Source organism: Suricata suricatta, chromosome 17 (assembly GCF_006229205.1).
Source record: "Suricata suricatta isolate VVHF042 chromosome 17, meerkat_22Aug2017_6uvM2_HiC, whole genome shotgun sequence".
NCBI lineage: Eukaryota > Metazoa > Chordata > Mammalia > Carnivora > Herpestidae > Suricata > Suricata suricatta.
In genome coordinates this window covers 14,445,098-14,466,699 of record NC_043716.1, presented here as the reverse complement: position 1 = coordinate 14,466,699, position 21,602 = coordinate 14,445,098, and the positions used below count along the sequence as shown (strand labels likewise).

Here is a 21,602-nt window from a genome sequence, read left to right as displayed (position 1 = left end):
TCACCTAATTTCACAGCTATCTGAAGTGGCAATTGTTATATAGCAGCTTATCTATGATACATTCAAGATAAATGATACAATTTATTACTTGTTCATAAGCTACAACACAGCCTGCTTAGTACCTTTCCTTAAATTCCACCTCTATACTACAATATACTTGAAGTCCATGCCAAAAAGTAGCTACCTTTTATATAGGAAATGGATGATTAAGGCTTTGGTGTTGTAAAAGCAACTTCCTTTAAACATAACCACCCCACCACCAAAAAAAGAAGGGGAAAAAAAAAGTAAAGAAAATAATAAGGGAAAAACCCAAGACACACTTCCTAGGGGGAAAAAAAACCATCATGTAATTTCTGTCCTTGACGGAATATATTAAATAAGCAAACACCCCCAACAAGCAAAACAAGTACTACAATGTAAAAATATTATGAAAAAGAAAAGCCTCTCACATGCATAAATGAAAGATTGCACACAAAGAACTCACATCTTTTCAAGCTTCAATAGTAAGTATTCTGCTGCTATGTATTAAATACTGCATGGTTTGCCCAAGCTAAGATGAAGCCACATCATGAGTCAATAAGCATTTTGCATTTTCTTTCATTATCTACTCAAAGTCATGCCTACTGTACCTCTAAAAATTCACACAATTGAAAACCATCTGGAAAAAATATTTAAAGCAAGTTTTAGATTTTTTTAAAAGTCCAAACACTAAGGAAAGGGAAAAAGAGAATCAGGTATGCATAATGGCAGTTGGAAAAATGAGAAAATAGGATGGTTAGTCTTGGGCACAGTTCTCAGTGAATCTCCTAAAACTGGCAGGGCGTTTGTAAGCATTCGTTAAAAAAAAAAGTGGAGGGGCACCTGGATGGTTCAGTCAGTTGAGCATCTGACTCTTAATTCCAGCTCAGGTCATGATCTGAGAGTTCAGTGGGATCGAGCCTCATGGCAGCGTGGAGTCTGCTTAGAATTCCCTCTCTCCCTCTCTCTCTGCCCCTCCCCCATTCATACATGTGCATGCGCTCTGTCAAAATAGATTAATTTTTTTTAAAAATTGTTTTAGAAAGATGTCAGTTCTTCCAAAATTAATCTATAGATACAGTAAATCCTAGCAAGGGTTGGGTTGAGTTGGGGGTAGGTGGGAGTGTGGGTATAAATTGATAAGTTGGTTCTAAAAGTTAGGTAGAGGGGTTCCTGGGTAGCTCAAGTTGGTTAAGCGTCTAACTTCGGCTCAGGTCATGATCACATGGTTCATGGGTTCGAGCCCTGCATTGGGCTTTGTGCTGACAGCTCGGAGCCTGGAGCCTGCTTTGGATTCTGTGTCTTCATCTCTCTCTGACCCTCTCCCGGTTGCCTTCTGTCTGTCTCTCTCAAAAATAAATAAACATTTAAAAAAATTTTTTTAAGTTAGGTAGAAATGCAAAAGACCAAGAATAGCTAAAATAATATTTTTAAAAAGAACAGAGTTGGAAGACTTAAATCTCAGGATATCAAGACTTATTTTAATACTGTAGTAATTAGGGCTGGGTGGTACTGGCAGCAGAGCTAGGCCAACAGAACAGAATCTAGTTGCGAAATAGACCCACACACATATAGACACTTGATTTACGACAAAATGCCACTGTAATTCAGCTAGGAAGGGATGGTCTTCTTGATAAATAGTGCTGGGTAATTGGATATCCATATGGAGGAAAAAGTTAATCTGGACCTTTACCACAGACCATACACAAAAAACCAGTTCTAGCAAGGACATGGAGAAATTGGAACGCTCATACACTATTGGTCAGAATATAAAATGCCAAAGCCGTTTTTGGAAGCACTTTGGCAGTTTCTCAAACAGTTGAACATAGAGTTACCATATGATCCAGCGGTTCACATGAAACTTGTATGAAAAGTACATGCACACAAAAACTTGTGCACAGATGTTTATAGCAGCATTATTCATAACAGCCAAAAAGTAGAAACCACTCAGATGTGTATGAGCTGATGAGCGGATGGACAGAATGCGGTGCAGTCTCTCAGGGAGTAGCATTCAGCCTTAAACAGGACCGAAGTGGCCGCCCATGCTGTAACACAGACAAACCTTGGAAACATGCTAAGTGAAAAAAGCCAGATACAAAAGACCACATACTGTATGATTCCTTTTACATGAAATTTCCAAAATAGGCAAGTCCATAGTTGGTGAGGGCTAGAGGGGAGGAGAGGATGGACTGTGACTGTGAAGGGGTGAGGGTTTCTGTGTGGGGTGATGAGAGGCGGAGCTACACAGTGGGGTGCGTACACAACCCGGTGACTACGCTTAGCTAAAAACTCCGAATTGTACTTTTAAAGGATGAAGATTATTATATATGAATTGTATCTCAGTTTTTAAAAAGTCAATGCCAGGAGCACCTGGATGTCTCAGTTGGTTAAACCTCTGACTTCAGCTCAGGTCATGATAAGTTTGAGCCCCGCATCGGGCTCTGTGCTGACGTATTGGAGCCTGGAGCTGCTTCAGATTCTGTGTCTACCTGTCTCTCTGCCCCTCCCCATCTCATGCTCTGTCTCTCTGTCTCAAAAATAAATAAAGCATTAAAAAATGTTTTTAATTAATTCCAAGTAGATAAAAGCTCTAAAAGTGATAAATAAGACATTAAAGCCTCTAGAAGACATGATAAGAAAATATCTTCTCTTCTTAAGGTTTTCATCATCACTAGTGATAGTCATGATGTCCCCCAAGAGTTTTAGGAGGCTTGAGAAGTGAACCCTCCAAACTTTGTGCTGCTGGGTGACAACCTGCCCCAGGCGTGGTGCGCTGCCCAGCCCTGCACCCCAGGAGCACACCCACAGCGAGAGGTGTACCAGCCCAAAAATCTTTTCGGAGGCTCAAATGAATTTGGCTGATGGCCACCTCTTACTCCAAGCCTTCATGCCTAAGAAGAAGAACTGTGAGCTATTTTCAAAGAAGGTGGAAACCAGCAGATTTTCATGATAAATGGGGCCTTTCACCTGCATTTCTTACAGACAGCTGCAAAGTCTGTCCGACTGGGTCTTGCCTTGTCTGACCTCATTGCTTTTTGTGAAACCTGAGACCAAGGTCTCCATCTGTTCAGCTGTCTGGTGAGAACAGAATTTTATTGTGACTGGCCGGGGACTGAAAATGTCATCTCTCAAGATACAGGAGACCCAGAGAATGATGTCAAGTTCATTCAAAACTCTTCCTGTCACTTAAGACTATACAATTATTTATGCATATAATGTATCTCTGGGAAGTAAGAAATGAAGGAAAAGTAGGAAGTATCCCAATCCATTTAAAACATAATCGCGGGGCGCCTGGGTGGCTCGTCAGCTAAGCCTCCGACTTCGGCTCAGGTCAGATCTCACATTCGTGGGTTCGAGCCCGCGTCAGGCTCTGTGCTGACAGCTAGCTCAGAGCCTGGAGCCTGCTTCCGGTTCTGTGTCTCCTTCTCTCTCTGCTTCTCCCCCTCTCATGCCCTGTCTCTCTCTGTATCAAAAATAAATAAAAACATTAAAAAAAATAAAAAAAAATAAAAAATAAAACATAATCATGTTTTTCCCAACAAATAATGCTAAGACATGGCTTTGATTTTGAAAAGGCTCTGAAAATTTGCTACATGGAAGATAAAGCTGAATCCTCACCAGGTGTCAAAGAGCCTTCCAGAAAAACAAAAAACTGAGAAAGAATGATCAAAAAAATAAAATAGTAACATTCCCAGTTAACAAAAGTATAGGAACTAAGGTCAAAACCAGTGTAACATATAGCTCAGTCAGATCTTAACATGCTTCCACGTTTGCTTTAGGGTTTCTTCTTTTTTTTTTTTTTTTATAAAGTAAATCATTATAGTTACTAGCAAAGCCCCCTGTGGACCCTACCCTGCCATTCCCCTCCCTCCGTGTCCAATGGTAACCATTTATTCTGATTTTGATTTTTATCATTCCCATGTGCATTTTGGTATGCTATGTGTTTATATAGTCTCAAATGATACATAATTTTGTTTTCCATTTTAAAACTTTATATAAATGGTACTAAATGTATCATTTCCCCACTTGATATTTTTGCCTTGGTAACATGTTGTTTGAGTTCATTCATTCATATCCTGTTTCATTGCACGAATGGGCCACCATTTGTCCATTTTGCTGTTGATGGACATTTAGATTGTTTCCAGTCTTTTGCTTTTACTTTTTTTTTTAATGTTTATTTCTTTATTTTGAGAGAGAGCATATGTGTGTGAGTGGGGGAGAGGCAGAGAAACAGACAGACAGAATCCCAAGCAGTCTCCATGCTGTCAGTGCAGAGCCTGATGTGGGGCTCAGTCTCATGAACCATGAGATCATGACCTGAGCTGAAATCAAGAATCAGATGCTTACCTAACTGAGCCACATAATGCACTCCTAGTCTTTTGCTTTTACAAACAGTGGATACAGGGAACATTTTTCACATGGGCAAGAATTTCTCTCAAGGATGTAAATGTGAGGGCTGAGTTATAGATTATGCACATCAGCACACAGGAAAATATTACTGAATTCCCCCCAATGTGCTTTAACTAATTTATACTCTTACCACAAGTGTGAATTTCATTGCACCATATCCAACACTTGGTATTACCAACCTTTTTACTTTTGCCTAGCTGATGATCATGAAATGGTAGGCAGTTGTGGTTTTAATTTGCATTTACCAGATTACTAATAAGGTTAAGTATCATTTCAGATGCTGTGTAGGCACTTGAGTCTCTGCTTTTGTGAATTGCCAGTTCAAATCTTTGTTCCACTTTTGGTGTTATTATTGCTATAGGAGTTGCTGATCTTTTTCTTGTTGATTTGTAGGAATCTTCACGTGTTCTGAATAGTATTCCTTTGCTAGTACCACAGATACCCTTTGCTGGTTTGTCTTTTTCCTCTGCTTATATATCTTTGATATCGCCTCATTTTATTTTAAGGGAATGATTTTTTTTAAATTTCATATTTATTTTGTCAGAGAGAGAGAGAGAGCGAGCTAGGGAGGGACAGATAGAGGGGGAGACACAGAATCGGAAGCAGGCTTCAGGCTCTGAACTGTCAGCACAGAGCCGGACATGGACTTGAACCCACTAACTATGAGATCATGACCAGGGCTGAAGTCAGACGCTTAACCGTCTGAGCCATCCAAAGCCCCTTTTTAATTTGTTTTAACGTTTAGGCATTTTTGAGAGACAGAGAGACAAAGCGTGAGTAGAGGAGGTGTAGAGAGAGAGAGGGAGATACAAAATCTGAAGCAGGCTCCAGGCTTTGAGCTGTCTGCACAGAATATGATGCAGGGTTTGAACCCACGAACCTGCAAGATCATGATAAGTCAGAGGCTTAACCAACTGAGCCACCCAGGTGCCCCGGAAATAGACTTTTCTAGTCTTTCCTGTGTTTCACATTTTTCTCTACCTATACCTACTAAAAATAATCTATGTTTTCTTCTTTTTTATTTATTTATTTTTGATACAGAGAGAGACAGAGCATGAGAGGGGGAGGGGCAGAGAGAGGAGACACAGAACCGGAAGCAGGCTCCAGGCTCTGAGCTAGCTGTCAGCCCAGAGCCCAACACGGGGCTCGAACCCACTAACCGTGAGATCATGACCCGAGCCAAAGTCGGATGCTTACCAACTGAGCCACCCAGGTGCCCCAATGAAAGGCTTTCTGATAGGAGCAGGCCGTGGCGGGTGTAGTCAGCCTTGCCCCGAATGTAAACTGGACCATCAGAGTGGTAGTTGTGGTGACAGCGGACAGAGTGGTAGTAGTGGTGACCGCGGGCTGTTTTGGTGGGTGTGTGGCTCTATTCTAAACTGTCGGAACAGGTGAGAGTTCACAGCCCTTCTGCACTTCAGCCATTTCCCGGGCACCTGGTTGTCAGCAGCTGCAGCGGGCAGCAGTACGGGCGGCGTCGGCAGGAAACCTTTGGAACCCTAAACCAGCACTTCTGGGGCAGCGGGAAGCGGAAATGCAGCTTCCTGTTTACCTTACCATCTAACCCCTGTCCGTCCTGTGAGATGCCTTCAGCCTGAAACTGAGTTTTGTCACCTATAAAGTGAGAACAGTAAATACCTGTGGCGCAGGGTCTTCTAAAGATTAAATGAGATGAAACATGCCTAGCATCCTTCCTGGGCAATCAGGAAAGTTAACATCCTTCTAAGTAATTGTCATGCCAGAGAACGGAAGGAAGGAAAAGGCAGATTGTTACCAGGATACTGGTTTAAATGTGGTTTCATCTCCTACAGCCTCACTAACATCCAAAGAAATTAAAAATACAGCAATACCTGGTGCCTGGCTGGCTCAGTCGGTTGAGCATGCAACTCTTGATCTCAAGGTCATGAGTTCAAGCCCTGTGTTGAGTGTAGAACTTACTTAAACAAAAAACAATACAGCAATATCGAGTCACCATTTTTTGCCTGTTGAATAAGCAAGATGTTTCTGACAATTTTCAGTGCTAATGAGGGTGTAGCCCGCACTCCTGGCAGATACATAAAGCGGTACACATTCCATTTGAAAAGCAGTTCTAGATATGTATCAAGAACCTTAAAATGTCCTTTGATCTGTTCCAAAGACTCTCCTAAGGAAATGCCTTTGATTGACCTAGAATTAATAAACAGCATTCATTGTTTATAATAATAAAAATCTAGAAACAGATTATAGGGTAATGGTTAAATATTTTAAATTCCATACACGCATCATAGAGTATGTATAGCCATTTTAAAAAATAATGATTTGGGGGCACCTGGGTGGTTCAGTCAGTTAAGCTTCTGACTCTGGATTTTGGCTCAGGTCATGATTTCATGGTTTATGAGATTGAGCCTCATGTCTGGCTCTGCTCTGACAGTGATTAGCCTGCTTGGGATTCTCTCTCTCTCTCTCTCTCTCTCTCTTCCTGTCTCTCTCCCTCTCTCTGTCCCTCTCCTTCTCCCTCCCTCTGCCCTTCCCCTGCTCACAAGTACCTGTGTGTGCTCTCTCTCAAAATAAATATTATTTTTAATCATGATTTTTTTTAAGACTGCCAAGATGGAGGGGCGCCTGGGTGGCTCAGTCGGTTACGCGTCCGGCTTCAGCTCAGGTCAGATCTCATGTTCATGAGTTCAAGCCCCCATCAGGCTCTGTGCTGACAGCTAGCTCAGAGCCTGGAACTTGCTTCCGGTTCTGTGTCTCCTTCTCTCTCTGCCCCTCTGCCTCTCATGCTGTGTCTCTCTCTGTATCAAAAATAAATAAAACATTAAAAAAAAAAAAAAGACTGCCAAGATGGAAAAATAAATACAAAAAACTGGGAATATTAACTGGGAAAACCAGATTATAAAACTCTGTATATAGTATGATTCTAATTTAGTTTTTTTAGTAACATTTATTCATTTATTATTTCTGAGAGAGAGAGAGAGCATAAGTGGAGGTGGGACAGAGAGAGGGGAAGACACAGAATCTGATGCAGGCTCCAGGCTCTGAGCTGTCAGTGTGGACCCTGACATGGGGCTCAAACTCATGAACCGTGAGATCATGACTCGAGGCAAACTCAATAACTGAGCTACCTAGGCACCCCTACTTTAGCTTTTAATACTCAGACATAGACTGGCAGAAATTATGCCATGTTTTTTCTAGCTTTATTGAGATTTAATAGACACATAACACTGCATAAGTATAAAGGATACACAGTGTATTAGTTTGATACATTAATATATTGCAAAACGATTACCACCGCAGCATTAGTTAACACCTCCATCCCGTCACATAATTACCATTTCTTTTTTGTGGTGAGAATATTTAAGATCTACTCTCTTACCAACATTTAACTGTGTTGTCTTGTTTTTTCTTGGGTAATAGGAATTGTATGTAACAAATGATTTTCCTTTTATGTTTCTGTTTATTTTCCAAATTCCATTGAAAATGGAGAAATAAGGAAAATGTTTGTTTTTGGTTTTTTTGGGAGAGAAACAGAGACAGAACACAAGGGGGAAGGGGCAGAGAGAGAGGGAGACACAGAATCTGAAGCAGACTCTGTCAGCACAGAGCTCGACGTGGGGCTCAAACCCACAAACTGTGAAATCATGACCTGAGCCAAAGTTATGCACTTAATTGACTGAGCCACCCAGACGCCCCAGGAAAATGTTATTCGTCAGCATAGGTTATGCCAAGCGCTGTGTCCCGTGAAGCAGGAGTAATATTCCGTTTCGTTCCCACAGCTGCTGCTAGACACCCATTCCTTGAAGATGGTCCTGCTCGATCTGCCCTCCATTGGCTCACAGGTGGTGAGGAAAGCACCTGCCAGTTACACTAAAATTGTTGTGAAAGGCATGACCCGGGCAGAAATGATTCTCAAGGTGGGTCCTGTGTCTTCCTCAGCGTTTCCAGTAAAAGGGGCTGGTTATCTGACGGCTCATTCCGAGGACTGTACTGGTTTTGAAAATACAGATTAGGGCTGTCCCCGTCAGTCCCGAAGGATCGTCCACGTTCTTTGGCTGGACCAGGTTTGGGCCTCATCAGAGATGGTTGGAAGCCAGTGGACAGTCACTTGGGATCAGTAATTCTTTCTGACAAATGAATGTTTTGTTGTAATGGGATTCTCTCGTGGTAGGAATTGGCCAAGGTTGGAAATTAGGTGGGGTTGTTGCTGTGAGTCAGTGTCTAAGTCGGGGATCTCTTTCCTTCTCAGCAGGAATTTAGCCCAGCTATCAATTTCTCCCTTTCCCACTTAAACCACTTTAGCTTTCTAGACCCTGCAACTTTCCAGGAACTCCAAACAGATGTGGTTGTGACTGAATCACATCAGCAAATAGCCTTGAACAGGGGCTTTAAGCCCCATTTTATAGACTATTATCTGTGGGGGGATGATGTGGAGAACGTCTGAAGCCTTGAGCACCTGCATCTGATTGTCACCTGCACTCGTTGAGAAGGGGGGGGCTGCTGGGGGGAGGGGAGAAGCCTGCAGAACAAATGGAACTGTCATGAAATGTTCCTAAAAGTGCAGGGCCTGCAGGCTCGTCAGCCCTGTCTCCCAGACAGAACGGCTCACTCGAACGATGGCGGGAGTAAAAAGCAGCCATGTGTGGTCCCGACAGCAGGACCAGGTGAGAGTCCTGCGTGCACCTTGAGCCCAGGTGGGAGGAAACGGCCAGCAGCCTGGTCGGCCCCCCCAGCTGGCCGCCTCCGGAGGGGAGCGATCTGCAGGGAGCCTCTGAGTGAATTCCTGCCTGCCATCCCTGACGCCATCCTCAGGAGCTCCTGCACTCCAAAACCAAACCGGAATGAACCTGAGGATTGTGGTGCCATGAGTTCCCTTCAGTTTATAGATTAATGGACGGTTTAAGTGAATGTAGTTAAATGAAGTTCAGATTTTAAGTCTTGAAAGGCAACCTTGGGATTTTCGTCCTTGGGAAATCCACTTAGATCCGTGGGTTTTCTGAGCTATTCCTCAGGGATGAAGATGCATTGGGATGATAGGATCAGGTATTACGAACCCCCAGCTGAGAACAGGAGGCTCTCCCCAGCACAGCGTTTCACAGATGGTCCCAATATTTTAAAAACATGGGGGGCGCCTGGGTGGCCCAGTCGGTTAAGCGTCCGACTTCGGCTCAGGTCATGATCTCACAGTTGATGAGTTCAAACCCCGCATCAGGCTCTGTGTTGACAGCTCAGAGCCTGGAGGCTGCTTCGAATTCTGTGTTTCCATCTTTCTCTGCCCCTCCCCTGCTTGCACTCTGTCTCTCTCAAAAACAAGCAAACATATAAAAAACAAAATAAAATAAAAGCCACGTGGGAGGACCCCACCCCAGGCCTTCCTGAGTTCAGATCTTCAGGGGAGGCTCCTAGAAACCTGTACTTAAAAAGCAATCCAGGTGATATTTATGCTTTCGTGAGTTTAAGCAACATTGCTGTAACTGAATGTTGAGATGAAATAGGCCATCGAGACACTGCCGAGTTTAGGCCTGCTGCCGCTCAGGGAAACCTTGCGGAATCCATTTTGTGGTCAGCTTGCAAGTAAGGAAGAATGACCCCTGCCTCCAGCCGTGGGCCTTCCTGCAGGCCCACGCTCGCCTCCCACCCCCAGGTCGTGATGGCCCCTCACGAGCCGCTGGTGGTGTTTGTTGACAACTATATCAAACTCCTTACGGACTGCAACACAGAGACCTTCCAGAAGATACTGGACATGAAGGTTAGCTCGCTGTCTGGTTTTGTCCACCCTTGCATATCCTTCTCCCACTCGGTGTGGTTCCTAACTGGGGGTGGGATGCAGGTCGTGGGGAGCTTTCTGCCTGGCCCCATGCTGCAAGCCAGATCTAAGATGTCTTCTGAGGAGAAGGACCCCAGACAAAGTAGCTTCCTGATCCTGCTGGTCCCTCCGAGCCCTCACGGAGAACCACTGCTCAGCAGAGGCCAGGGCCGGAGTGGCCTGGAGAGGAGTATCCCCACTCTGTCCCTTCTTTCTCCACCCCTTCTTTCTCTCCTGTCCTTTCACCCGTTTTTCTTCCCCCTGCTTTTCTCCCAGGCTACTGCCCATGGCCAGCTGGCTGCTCCCCTGAAGAAAGGGTTCATCCTCAGCCTCCGGCAATTACACTGTAGGCTTAGTCGGGCCGCGCTTCCCCGCAGGGACTTCCCAGGGCAGAGGTCCTGATGACCCTCTTTTCTCTCCCACCCTCAGGGGCTGAAGAGGAGCGAGCAGAGCAGCATGCTGGAGCTCCTGCGCCAGAGGCTCCCCACGCCGCCTTCAGGCCCGGAGGGCTCGGGCTCCCTGTCCCTGCTGGCCCCCACCCCGGAGCAGGAATCTTCACGCATCCGCAAACTAGAGAAACTGATTAAAAAGAGACTGTAGGATGTGCGTGGGGCCCTTTTCCCCCTGGCCAGTGCCCCTCAGCACCCAGCTGCCCGGAAGCCCCCCACCCCTCCTGCGCTCCCCCTGCCTGCCTCGCAGAGCAGCAATCCTGAGATCTCCTGGGACATTTGTGTTGTTGATGTCTCTTCCCCATGACCTGTCTTAATTCTCGTCCTAATCAAAAAGCCAAGCAAGGGCAGGGTGATAAGAAGGCTTCTGAGTCGGTCTCTGATTCCTAGAGCACAGGCAGCAGTAGGCGCAAGGGCCCTGCGGTTCACTTGTGTTTCTGGGCTGCTCGTCCTGGCTTTGCAGCCGCACCCTGAGAGCTGCGCTGCCTTGTTGGGCGGCCTGGCGCCCGGGCCGGAGCTAAGGCGGCGGCACATCACTGCTGCAGGACATTAGCCTCGCCTTAAGCAGGTGGTGGAAACAGGCTCGCTCCTCCTTCTGGACCCACCTCCTGGTACGTACTGTCATGACGAGGCCAGGTCATCTCCGTAATCTGCAGTCCCCTCTCTGTATGTGTCGCAGGAGAAATTCCCTCCGTGCGTCTCACCCAGGAAGCCTATATGTGCCAGGCCTCGGAAGCAAGTGCCCCTTGTGCCACAGGGCCCCTTGCCAGGCTGTGGGGGTGCACCTGTGTCCGCCCTGGAGAGAGGGTTCTGCTTGGCATGTTCACCGCATGCCGTCGGCAGGTTCTTTTCTCCGTTTCTTAATTCCCACTCTAGCCCTGACTTGTAGGGGAGGGATTGCCTTCTGTGAAGAGAAACTAGGAAGTTTTCCTAGAAAACTTGTCCTAGGTTTTCTCCTCAGAGGAAGCTGTGGGACAGCACGGGAGGCCTGGACCCTCTCATCCCCTTCCTGGCCATTTCTTTTCAAACCCACATCACTTTCCAGAATGATCTGAAACAACAGATGTGATGTGAGGTGCCAGAACATGCCTTAGGAGCAGAATGTCGACTGAAACACCTGCTCAGAGCCTGCTCCAGCCCAGAACACAGGCCGCCCCCCAGCCTGCCGGCCTGTCCCATGGCTCTCAGCTCGGCTTTGCAGGAGAGAGCTGCTCCCCGGAGCCGCTCAGTCCGCACGTTGGCCTGCAGCACGAGAACGGGCCGAGTGTCAGGGGCTGCCCCGATTTGCCTGGTTCACTGGAAACCAAGCCTGGGTTAACCATGACCATGGCCTCGGGGCAGCCGCTGTCAGTGCCGGCGTCCTTGGGGAATTCTGAACTCTGTTGGCCCGGTGGGGAGAGACTTAGGAGGAAGGGGGAGCTCTTTACAGAGAATGCACATAACAGGCCCTCAGGATGAAATTGGGATATCAAATAGCACTCAAAGGTGAGTTTTCAGGAGAGAGGAAGTTTCCTGAAAATCCATAAAACTTGTGACAGCCATAAAGGAGGAAACTAAGGTTTGAAAAATCAGACCAGGAACTGATGATTTTACCCCTTCTTGTTTTCCAACACAACCGTGCTGCGCGGCACCCCTTCCCCTCCATCAGCCTTCTCCCAGCCCGTCGGCCCAGCTTGTGCCACCTCTTCGCCCGCTGCCAGTCTCTTCCTGCTAGTCAGTGTGACTTGTGGGTGCCGAGCATCTCAACCTGGATGACACTGAGAAGAAAGTAAGAGGTGTGGCCTTTGGCTGAGCTCTCTTAGGGAAAGATTGCTGACTAAGAAAGGTACGGAGGGGCCGGGGGCGAGCACAGGCCGCACTCGGCCCGGACTTGACTTTGCCCAGACAGCCGCCCCTTGGCGCACACTGGTGGAGGTGAGCATTCTCCTCCTGCCCTTGAAAGAAGGGCCAAGGGGCCCATCTCCAAACAGCGCAGGCACTTCAGCCATCTGTCGTCAACCTGGGGAGCCAGGGAAGCCGCTGGACACTTGCACCTGGCTCTTGTCACTCTCAGCGTTTATAGACCCGCACTCCTCTCTGGCTCATTCCTGAGGAATCGTTTTCTGGACTGTCTCCGTAACGCATTGAGATGTCAAGCCGCTGTTTTCCCCCAGTTAGTGGTCACAGCCAGGGAAGTTGCTCTCTTGATTTATTACATCGTCAGTGATCCCCAAGGAGCCCACAGATGTCAGTAGGAGTTATGTTCAATGTCTCAGTGATGGGGTCTGAGTGCCACGTATGCACCTTGTAAAGGCGGCGTGTTACTGGGGCGGGGGGGGGGGGTAAACGCATCAGAATCACTTAGGGCCCTTTTTACAAACATTGTTGCCTGGAGATTCTGAGTCGGAAGTCTGGGGTGGGGTCTGGGCATGCGGGTGATTGGGACGTTTACCACCCTTGTTAGAAACCATTGTGACAGAGTGACATTTGCTTCATCCAAATGTTCCTGGAGCACGTTTTCATAAATATGTAAGCTAGTGTAGTTACTCTGCCGTTGAGCTGGTACCAGCATGGGGAAGATTGTTTGCTAATATCCAGCAGCTTTAATTTGAAGCTTGTGTTGATGACAGGGACCGTTCCAGTATTGTACTGTCCCCTACCAACTAAGATTCTTGCCGTCTTGACAGCTTGGCCCCAGAGAGAAATGTGATCTATGACTGTCACTTCTAAATAACATATATAAAGGAGCACTCATTAATAAAAACAGTAAATGAGAACCGTGTAACTCAACGAAATTAGATATTGTGCCCACTCCTCCCTCCCATTTTATCTAAACCCTTAAAAAAATAACTCAAGGCACCTGAGTGGCTCAGTCGGTTGAGCATCTGACTTCAGCTCAGGTCATGATCTCACGGTTTGTGAGTTCGAGCCCTGTGTCGGGCTCTGCTGACAGCTCAGAGCCTTGGAGCCTGCTTCCGATTCTGTGTCTCCTTCTGTCTCTACTCCTCCCCCACTCATACTCGGTAACTCTCTCTCTCTCTCTCTCTCAAAATAAATTTTTTAAAAAGTTAAAAAAAAAACACCTTGAAGCCACTTTATGTGGTTAAAATAACTATTGGTAATTTATAATTGATAAAGATGCACTCTTTTTATGGACAGACTTCCTGATAGCCAGCTTAGGGGTCGCCAGGCGGAGAAACTTGTGTCTGGGTCATAACTGTGTGACAAGAACCACAGTGGACCGACAGTGTTTGGATCTCCAGGTTCGGTTCTGAAAGTAAAACTGTCACCACTCCTCCCTCTCTTTAAAGAATCAAGAGCTAGTACTTAGGACTTTGCTCCCCGAAAAAGATGCCTCCTTTCTCATGCCGAGGATGGCTCTTGGGTGCAGATCAAACGGGACCGAGAGCAGGGTGACAGTTACGGGCGGACAGGGCAAGCAGGCCTGGAGCTGCTGCCTGACGCAGGGCATTCTGCCAGCCCGTCCTGAATTGCTGTTGGACAAGGAAACCCAGCTCCCTGTTTACGGAATGCTAGGGAAAATGCCAGAAGGTCACAGCTGAAAATGTAATTCCTCTCCCTAGGAGGAGAAGTCTCCAGAATAATGAGCTGGCTGATGGGGAGAGCAAGTGTTTCACACTTCTCTACTCCAAGTCAGATTTCTAAAAATAAAATCATTAGCACTGCATCAGGCCATTTAAACAATAGCCTTGGAGACATGGACACATGAAAAGCCACCATCCATTTTATATCGTAAATTCCCATCTCCAGTCTCCTCCTTGTATTTATCAAAATTGATAGCCTCCCAGACCCTCAAAGTTCTATACCTTTGGGAGATATCAATTTCCTTAAAATAAAGGGACTGCTTTTTTGTGTAAATATCTTTCATTTCCCCCATCTGGAAGTGATTTCTCAGTGCATATTGGAGCATAAAGTACCCAGTTAATTAAAACATCACTGGATGTCATTTGCTAGGGTGTATTTCCTTCCTGCTGACAGAAAACAGAACAGACGATAGGAAAGAATTAGGAAGCCCGTGAACCTTGGGCCCTCCACAGCGTCTCCCCTTCTCCCCGGTGGAGATGGGCCCCTTCCCTGACAGCCGAAGGAAGCAGTGTCTGAAACCACACTTGTTCCTGAGCAAGGGCCGGGCACGTCCAGCTGTGCTGGACGCCTCCCTAAGTGCGCCGAGCGCACGCTGCTTCCGATCCGGAGCCCTTCTTGTGCTCTGAATTTCTATCCTGTTGACTTTCCCTTCTCCACCGTACTGTTCCAGTCATAGCCTGCTTTTCCATGTGACTGCAGATGATTTCTGTCCTGTACACAGGAAGTTAGTCCCGTTTCCATAATAACTGGGTGGGCACTTTGCAGTGAACTTTTGGGGAAGTCTGGTGTTTCTGTCGGCTGTGGAAAATCTGTTACAGCACTTCCATTAGGTTGGCTTGGAGAGCCTTTATTTTCCCTCATTCCCATCCTTTATTTTCACCACCTCCCCACTTCGCTAGGATACCCAGAGATCAATCTGCTGAGGAAAGAGACTTTTCCTTAGAGAGCAGTGAGAGGCGGCGCAACCTGCCCGGCTCCCATCCTTCTCGCCGCCATAACCAGGAACTGGGGGGCAGCAGGACGGGAAGATCATGTCCATCTGAAACAAAAGCAGCCTGAGACTAGACATTTCTACAGGAAGACCTGGTCTCCAGGTCTAGTCTGGCACTTTGACATTGGATGCATCTTTGGCCCTCCGAAGCTTAGTTTTCTGTATCTGTAAAAGGAGATTATAATTAATAGGGCCATGCAGGTCACAGGAGACCAGTTTGTGTGCACTCGCTCTGTCAGCCATCAGGCAGCGTGAAAAACAAAGTTAATGTGCATCATCGCTTTCCAGGCCTGAACCCCCAGCTCCGGCCTCGCTGGATGGTGGGTGGCCACAGGGCTTGTTCTTTTGTTCTGTCCCTGGACTGACTTGAACAAAATGCCCAAGTGACAACATACCGTGGGGGCTGCATTGGGGGGTGAGCATTGGAATAGCTAGTCTTTGCCTTTTTAAGTAAAAAAAAATTTTTTTAACATTTATTTTTGAGAGATAGAGAGACAGAGTATGAGCAGGGGAGGGGCAGAGGGAGATGGAGACACAGAATTCAGTACAAGCTCCCAGGCCCTAAGCTGTCAGTGCAGAGCCCAACACTGAGCTTGAACTCACAAACCATGAAATCATGACCTGAAGCCAAAGTCGGATGCTCACCTGACTCAGCCACCTAGGCGCCCCAAGTCTTTACCTTTTTAGGTCATGCTTGTGATATCCAACTTATTCAAGAGTTTTTAGACTCTCCAAACCCTCTGTTCTCCTTGCCCTAACAGCTGCTATTTCCAGAGCATTCTGGGATAAACCTACATACAGAAAAGAGCCTCCTCCCTCCTAGTGGGGTTGGCTGGGCTGCATGTTGTGGAAAATGTGGCCCGTTTCCTCTGAAGGCAAATTAAAAGGGTTGCCAAAGTCTCCCTTCCAAATAAATTCTTTAGATACGGTGTCTGGTGTCCATAGACCAGACTTCAACTGGCCATTCATGGCAGGGACAAAATTCTTGCCTGCCCTCCTTTTTTTTCCTTTCCTAGGATACCCAAAAAACTACGTAAGAATATCTTGGGACATGCAGAGGTTTCAAAGAGGTTTGACCTTTTCCAAGGCCAGCTGAATCCCTATAATCTGGGTTTTCAATCTGCTTTGGGGATACTGATACAGAGAATGCTGAGTGATAGAGGGATATTAAAGTTAAGCAGGGTTCAGTGCTTTGTCCCCTAGGAATGTTTATCACTTAATCTGAGGGCTCTGGTAGCTTCTGCTCAGTAATCAAATGGAATTTGTACAATTGCCGTGCCTCCTCCCGTTTGGGGTCATTTTTCAGAAGTGAGACATTAAGAACAGCTTCTCAGCAAACTTCCCTTTACTTCTGAAGTCAAGGAAAGCATTTGCAAAGCGGGCAGCCACTTTCAGGGGAGCTAGGTGAAGTGGTGGAGAGAAACTCTATCTTCCTGTGCGTGTTTGTTTTGTGATGATGGAAAAGAAAGGCAGTTCTCGGGGAGAAGGGAAGCGGACCAGCCGCTAGAGAGACCGCGTGCCACAGACTTCGGCCCACACTACAGCGCTGTGGCTAGGCTGCCCATTAGCAGGCAGATGGGAGAATAGCCAACGTCGTATAAAGAAAGCATGAATTCACACACAGAGGCACCCCGTGGCCTCACACCCAGGCACCCTGGCACGGCTCTTCAAGGATTCACGGTGTTGGCATCACAGTTGGCTGGCCCTGCTGTCAGACGAGGGGCCAACTGTAGGTGAAGCCCCAGCGGGTTCCGTCCTGGCCCTTGGCCGCAGCCCCAGCTGCTGTCTGGTAGGCAGATCACCTCTTTGACTGTGAGGGGGACCTAGGGGTCTGCACTCTGCTGTGCTGTGTGTGTCTGGACGGGAACTAGTTACTACTTCCTGCATCCTGAATACACAGTGATCCCTCATGGGATCAAAATCCCCATTCAGCGGGTAGGATCAGCTCCATTTTGTCGACGTGAACCTGGAGGCCTGGAAGGCAGAGGCCGCTGCCAAGGCCGTGTGGCCAGCAGGTGGTGGTGTCCAGGTCTGGCTCCCGTCTCAGGCCACCCATGCTCTTTGTGCTACACCTGTGGCTTCCAAATCCATGCGGCACAATTTTACATGGAATTCTCACTCTACAAAACAAGTATTTTATTAATGTGTGTTACGAGTTCAAATAACTTTCAAAGCAAATCAGAGAGGACATTGAAAACATTTCAGTAAATAGAAAGCATTTTAAATCTTAAGGTTATGGATGACAGTTTATATGATTTAATTCCAACATCCAATTCATATCTGTGTTTGGCTTTGATTACACAGAATACTGAAATCTTGATTTATTTTTTTTAATTTTTTTAATGTTTTATTTATTTTTGAGAGAGAGATAGCGTGAGCAGGGGAGGGTCAGAGAGAGAGGAAGACACAGAATCTGAAGACAGGTTTCAGGCTCTGAGCTAGCCGTCAGGACAGAGCCCGATGGAGGGCTCGAACCCACGAACTGCAAATCATGACCTAAGCCAAAGTTCGACGCTTAACCAACTGAGCCACCCAGGCACCCCCAGAAATCTTGATTTAATCCAGCCTAGAATTTGCAGCTAATACCAGTTTTGTTTTAACAGCCCTCCTTGCAATCCCAGATACTCTTCAGTCACACAGACGTGACAAGGACTCTTGATCCTGACATCTGCGAGCATGTGCACAGCCCTGACGGCACAGGTTAACACATGAAGGGTCTGTATCATCGTGCATCAGTGTCTAGGGCACATTTTAGGATCCGTGTTGTGTTACTACATATTTGTTTTGGGGGAAGAGAGAGAGAGAGAGAGAGAGAGCAGGCAAGCAGAGGAGGAGTAGAGAGAGGAGAGAGAATCCAAAGCTGGCTCCACACTGTCAGCTCAGAGCCTGATATAGGGCTCAATCTCACAAACGATGAGATCATGACCTGAGCTGAAATCAAAAGTCAAGGTGCTTAACCGACTGAGCCACCCAGGCATCCCAAATGTTGTTTTTAGAATAAAAATATTATTTTTATTAATAAGCGTTAATAAGCATTCTTAAGCGGAAGTTAAAATCAAAATCCCCAAAACATTTCTGAGGAACCCCAGATTTATCCAGAAGTCAGTTTGGAAGCTGCTATCCTCATTACCAGCTGCCACACATGGCTTTTCTGACCTCGGGGTGGAGCAGGATGGGCTTGGGGGGGCAGCGTCACCTTTGTACAGGAGAGAGCACCATTTCACTTGAGATTCACTACCCATTCAGCAACACACCTGAACCGTCACCCAGATCCTGTGTGGAGAGCCCTGGAGGCCAGCTCCTGGGTTGGCCTTGCCACCTGTAGAAAGGACATCAGAAGGCAAGGAGCCCCTGATGTAAGGCAGCGTGTTCTGAGGACAAAACCGTGCAACTGGAAGGGATGGAGGAGGCCTGGGCACCATTTGAAAGGAAGCCCATCCACCCTTCTTGCAAATCTCCCATGAGCCCCACATGTCACCCCACTGTACCCACGTCTGTGTATCAGTGCTTCCCAAACCTCCCGGCACTTGGAACCTAGAAATGATAACATTTGTGCTTCCATTGTCTCACGCTTGGGCACATCAGGGCCAGAGGTGATGGGCGTGGAGACTGTGGCTGCTTCCGGGTGCCACCCCCCCCACACAGCCCCATGGCTGAGGGGACCAGTGTGGGCATTTGCTGTACGGTAGTTCTAGCGGTGACTCAGCTATGTGGTCGGGAAGCTGCGAATGGGAGCATCAGTGTTAGTCAGCATGTTTACTTGTTTTTAGAACATGGGACAAATCCCCTTCTGCAGATGGGAAATCGGGGCCCTGAGTGTTTCAATCACTTGCTCTCTCCCCATTATGATCTTGTCACCCGCACAGCCCCCATGCTACTGATGCTGTTTTTGTTGCCATTTCAAATGAGAGGTATGGCCTCTGCCTGCACCCCTCCCCCCACGCACTTCCCCTTATGGCATCCAGTCAGCTACCTTCCAGAAACGTCCCTTGAAGGTCGCGGATGATCTTGCTAAACTTTCATTCTCTGTGCACTCTCCATTTATTTGATGAGTCCTTTCCTCCCCCCACCCTCTGGGAATTCTCCCAAAACCCCTGTGATGCCTTGCTTCCTTGTTCAGGGACCTCTTGGTCTCTTTCACTGACTCTTCTCGACCTGAGTGAGCCTTGACTGTGGTCAGCCCCCAAAGGCTTCCCTCCAGACTTCTTCAGGAAATGCACCCATCACAGGTGCAAACCCCCACTGTGTCTTCCGAGGTTCCTCACGTTTTTAGTTGGTGTCCTTCCGCTCAGTTGACTCCAGCCTTCTTTCATGCCCCATCTTTAGCTCCTGTGTAGCCCCTCAGACGCCTTTCTGGAATCTCCCATGTCCCAACGGCACCACCTTCCTTCCCTGGTTTCTCCATCTCCAAGCCTTAGAGTTAGTCACACTTGACAATTCTCGCTGTCAGAATTAAACCAATATGGTTTAATTCATACTGAAACATTTTCTTAATTATTAATCAAGAGAAAATCTAACTTGCCCCAACAGAGCGGGACTGTTGGCCCCAGTAAAGGCCTGGGAGGTGGGGTTTCAGCTTGAGGAAGCCCCTCTCCATGGTCTCCGGGCTGGGCCCAGTGACTTCCTCCGTGTTCGGAGGGTTTCTCAGAAGAAGCTGGCATGAACCTTGCTCCAGGGAACCTTCTCACTGACAACACTGATGGTTCTGAAAGTTTCCTGGGCTGCTGCTTCCATTTTCTTTACCTTATAAAATGTTGCAACAGTAATACTCCTCTTTAAAGTATCATATCAATAAGTGGCATATCATATCAATGTGGCAAGATATCTGGGGTGGGGAGTGGGGGTAAGGGAGGCTGGGTGGCGCACTCCGTTGAACATCGGACTTTAGCTCAAGTCACGATCTCGCAATCCGTGAGTTCAAACCCCACGTCAGGCTCTGTGCTGACACCTCAGAGCCCGGAACCCACTTCAGATTCTGTATCTCCCTCTCTCTCTGCCCCTCCCCCACTTGCACTCTGTCTCTCTCACTCTCATAAAAAACATACATAAAAACAACATACATAAACATAAAAACAACATAAAAATTAAAAACATAAAAAACAAACATAAAAAGATTAAAAACAACAACAACATGGCAAGATATCAAAAGCCCTGCTGTCCTTCTAGACTTTCTTTGTGTCTATAGTTGGGGGGGGGGCTTTTCCCAAAAACAAAGTCAACAGTAAGCAGCTTAACAACAGAATTTAAGACATCTTGCTCTTCAGCATATAGAGATCTATTCATGTAAGTGGCTGCCTGGTATTTTATAGTTCAGATATATCATTGTTGATTTAGCCAGTCTCCCACCAATCTATAAACAGGTGGTTTGTATTTTTTTTGGCTATTAGAAATACCTCATCAGGGAGACTCTGTGTAAGTATCGTTGCTTACTTGTTCTCCCCTTTTTGTAGGATACTCTTCTAAAATTGTTCTGTTCCCCTTTAAAGGATGTGCACATTTAGAATGTTCCAGCTCTTACTAAAGCAGGAACCTCTGCCGAGATGGTTTTGTCCACACTGAGCGGGGTGGTGTGTGTACCCACGTCCCCGCAGCCCTTGCCCCGGATGTGTTTTCCAGCTCCTGGATCTAGAGGAGGTAGTTGCAGCCGTGCCTGAGGAAACCCAGGAGGCAGAAGTTCCTCTTTGGGTTTTGTTGCATAAAAACCAAATGTGACCCAACCGGTGCCGTGCCGTGTTGCAAGCGAGCTTTCTTATTAAGCCAGAGACCTGTGGCTTCCCTCACGGTCAGGGCTCCTGGAGGACGTGCTTTGTTGGGTCCTTCATGACAGCAATGATCATCCTCCGTGCGTGAGAGCGGGGGTGGGTTACTATTAAGTTGGGCGTCCGTCCTGGTCCTCTTTCCCTCTGCCCGTCCCCCACCGCGCCGCGAGCAGGCAGGCTGTCCCGTGGGTGTTGTCCTCCATGGGAATGGAGAGAGATGGAAGAGCTCAAGTTCCTAGCTGCAGACCTATATAGACTTTTGTGATTCTGGAGAGAGGAAAGTCTAGAGTGGGCTCGAAAGCTGTGGCTGGCAACCAAGAGTGTGGGGATGGCATTTTGTTTTGTTTTTGTTTCTTATTCTACTTTTAAAAGTTTTTTTTTTTAAGTTTATTTATTGATTTGGAGAGCAAAAGCACAAATCAGGGAGGGACAGAGAGAGAGAGAGAGAGAGAAAGAGAGAGAGAGAGAGAGAGAATCCCAAGTAGGCTCCACATTCTCAGCGCAGAGCCCGATGCCAGGCTCAAACCCACGAACGTGAGATCATGACCTGAGCTGAAGTCAGACGCTTAACCAGCAGAGCCACCCAGGCAGCCTTTGTTTCTTATTCT

The 21,602-nt window shown here is 47.0% G+C and overlaps 1 protein-coding gene across 4 annotated transcripts in view; it reads left to right on the top strand.

Annotated features, from left to right (window-relative positions):
* The window catches only part of VPS53 (VPS53 subunit of GARP complex), a 131,850-nt gene extending 120,829 nt beyond the window's left edge, over positions 1-11,021 (top strand). For all 4 annotated transcript variants that reach the window (XM_029927568.1, XM_029927566.1, XM_029927567.1 and 1 more), the window contains 3 exons: positions 8,184-8,321; positions 10,049-10,153; positions 10,640-11,021. In XM_029927568.1, coding sequence (XP_029783428.1) covers positions 8,184-8,321; positions 10,049-10,153; positions 10,640-10,810 — 414 coding nt within the window. In that variant the 3' untranslated portion in view covers positions 10,811-11,021. The remainder of the gene's footprint in view (positions 1-8,183; positions 8,322-10,048; positions 10,154-10,639) is intronic.
* The last annotated feature ends 10,581 nt before the right edge of the window (positions 11,022-21,602 follow it).